Source organism: Myotis lucifugus, unplaced genomic scaffold (genome assembly GCF_000147115.1).
Source record: "Myotis lucifugus unplaced genomic scaffold, Myoluc2.0 scaffold_485, whole genome shotgun sequence".
Lineage (NCBI taxonomy): Eukaryota > Metazoa > Chordata > Mammalia > Chiroptera > Vespertilionidae > Myotis > Myotis lucifugus.
In genome coordinates, this window is record NW_005871533.1 from 572,396 (window position 1) to 574,571 (window position 2,176).

At 61.8% G+C, this 2,176-nt stretch overlaps 2 protein-coding genes across 3 annotated transcripts in view; both read right to left on the minus strand.

Moving 5' to 3' along the window:
- Positions 1–1,654, minus strand: part of UNC13D (unc-13 homolog D) — a 12,383-nt gene extending 10,729 nt beyond the window's left edge. The window contains exons 1-4 of one of the 2 annotated variants that reach the window (XM_023744719.1): positions 1,380–1,654; positions 1,123–1,221; positions 817–1,023; positions 610–678 (exon numbers count right to left, since the gene is read on the minus strand). In XM_023744719.1, coding sequence (XP_023600487.1) covers positions 610–678; positions 817–1,023; positions 1,123–1,221; positions 1,380–1,403 — 399 coding nt within the window. In that variant the 5' untranslated portion in view covers positions 1,404–1,654. The remainder of the gene's footprint in view (positions 1–609; positions 679–816; positions 1,024–1,122; positions 1,222–1,379) is intronic. The other variant, XM_014445870.2, reaches the window with a different exon arrangement.
- The window catches only part of WBP2 (WW domain binding protein 2), a 12,646-nt gene continuing 11,971 nt past the window's right edge, over positions 1,502–2,176 (minus strand). The window contains exon 6 of the mRNA XM_014445810.2: positions 1,502–1,603. Coding sequence (XP_014301296.1) covers positions 1,502–1,603 — 102 coding nt within the window. The remainder of the gene's footprint in view (positions 1,604–2,176) is intronic.

Here is a 2,176-nt window from a genome sequence, read left to right on the forward strand (position 1 = left end):
CACCGTGTGTGTGTGTGTGTGTGTGTGTGTGTGTCCATATTCACATACTCACACACACATACAGTATATTTAGTCACGGCAACAGCTCTAGTTACAGACATACTTGGTCCTACTTTCACCGCCCCCAGCAGAATGTAAGCTCCAGGAAGGCAGGGCTTTTGTCACGGCGCTCACTGCCCCATGTCCCCGTACCTAGGCACTGCCTGGACAAGTGGGTGCCTGAATAATGATGGATTCGTGAGGAACCTCCCAGCCATCGAAGGTGAGCCTTACTATCCCTGCTGGCAGATGAGGAGACAGGCCAGCGGGCTGTGGGAACAGGGCAGCTGTGCGGGGAGGCAGCCGAGAAGGGGGCGCCAGGTCTGTTTGGCGGCGAAGTTCCAACCCTGCCCCATGGCCGCCTACACTCACCGCGCTAGGAGAGCTCGGGAATGTCCCAGCCCCGCCCCCTCAGCACCCAAGGAGGCCCAGGAGGGGACAGTCCTTGCCCACGGCTGGCCTGGGGGACTTCTCTCGGACACCCATGACATCCAGCCTCCTGCCCAACCTGTTCTTCGCAAACCTAGACCCATAGAGCTGGCAAAGGTCAGCGAGAGGGAGGCCACTCACATCCTCTGGCAGCACGGACTCCCTGACGCCCACCAGGTTGTGGATGTGCTTGGCAATGCCCGCCTCCAGCTGCAGACACAGAACAGCAGGGGGAGGCCAGGGCCCGAGTTTAGGTTCAGGAAGTGGGGGCTGGACATCAGCCTGCTGCGGGGGAGGCTCTAGGCTGAGGATGGGTGGGCCAGGGTCACCGTGGGTCGGACAAGGTACCTGCTCGGCCAGGGTGCGGACGCCTGTGCGGATCTCGTGGCTGAGCCCCGCCAGCGCGCTCTGCAGCTGGGCGTGCAGCGTGTTCTGCAGCTGCTCCTGCTCCAGCACAGCCCCTACCCGCTGCTCCAGCGCCTCCCATGCCAGCTGGGTAGGTAGCCTGCCAATCACCAGCCGCAGCTGCTCCATGTCATTCACCACCACGCACAGCTGCGGGCAGGCAGGGCACAGGGATGCAGAGCTTCCTGAAGAGGGGCAGGCGGGCAGTCTCTACCCCATCCCAGCCCAACCCCCAGCTCTGGTCCTTACCATGTTGGCTGCCAGGCCCTGGTCCTTCTGGCCTGCAGCGAGCTCACGAGCCCGGGCCTTTATCAGGCTGCAGTACACCAGGGCCAGCCGACAGGTGTCCTGGGGTGAGGAGGGGGTGGTCAATGGGGGGCACCCAGGAGGGGCAGGTGGCGAAGGCACAGGAATCTCGAGGACTGGGGATGCAGGCCCTGGAGAACCAGGGTGGGCGGGAATGAGCTGCCTTAGAAGGCGGGAAGGCCGCGGGGAAGATGCCGCACCTCCACGAACTTGACCGTGATCATGAAGGCCTCCTCTGGGTCGGGCCAGTCCAGCTGCTGGGCAGTGTGGCCGATCTGGGCGAAGCAGGTGGACAGATCCACAGCCGAGGTGCTGTGCTTGATCAGCTCACCCAGGGGCACCAGCTGGGAGACGGGGAACAGTCAGAAAGGAGATCCATGCCCTCCTCCTGCCTCCCTCCCACAGCATTCCTTGCTTCTACCATCTGCAAACACAGAGCTGGGCAGGGGGCTACAGGGGAACAAGCAAGGCTCCGCCCAGACTCCCTCCCCGCAACCCCACCATCCCTCCAAACCCCCACCGCCCGCACCCCCTACTGCCCTCACCAGCCCCACTCCCACCCCCTACCATGCCCACCGCCCCACCCCCCACTGCCCTCACCAGCCCCACTCCCACCCCCTACCACGCCCACCGCCCCACCCCCCACTGCCCTCACCAGCCCCACTCCCACCCCCTACCACGCCCACCGCCCCACCCCCTGCAAGCATCAGTCTGTAAAGGGAAGCCACAGCTCCAAGGATACCAGGCAGCGTTTTGCATACAACTGGCCTAAAAGCAGTGGCTCAGTGGTTGAGTGTCGACCTATGAACCAGGAGGTCAGGGTTTGATTCCAGGATAGGGCACATGCCCAGGTTTTGGGCTTGGTCCCCAGTAGGGGGCGTGCAGGAGGCAGCCAATCAAAAATTCATCATTGATGTTTCTGTTTCTCTCCCTCTCCCTTTCTCTCTGAAATCAATAAAAATATTTTTTTTGAAAATAATGAAAAAGAAAAATAAAA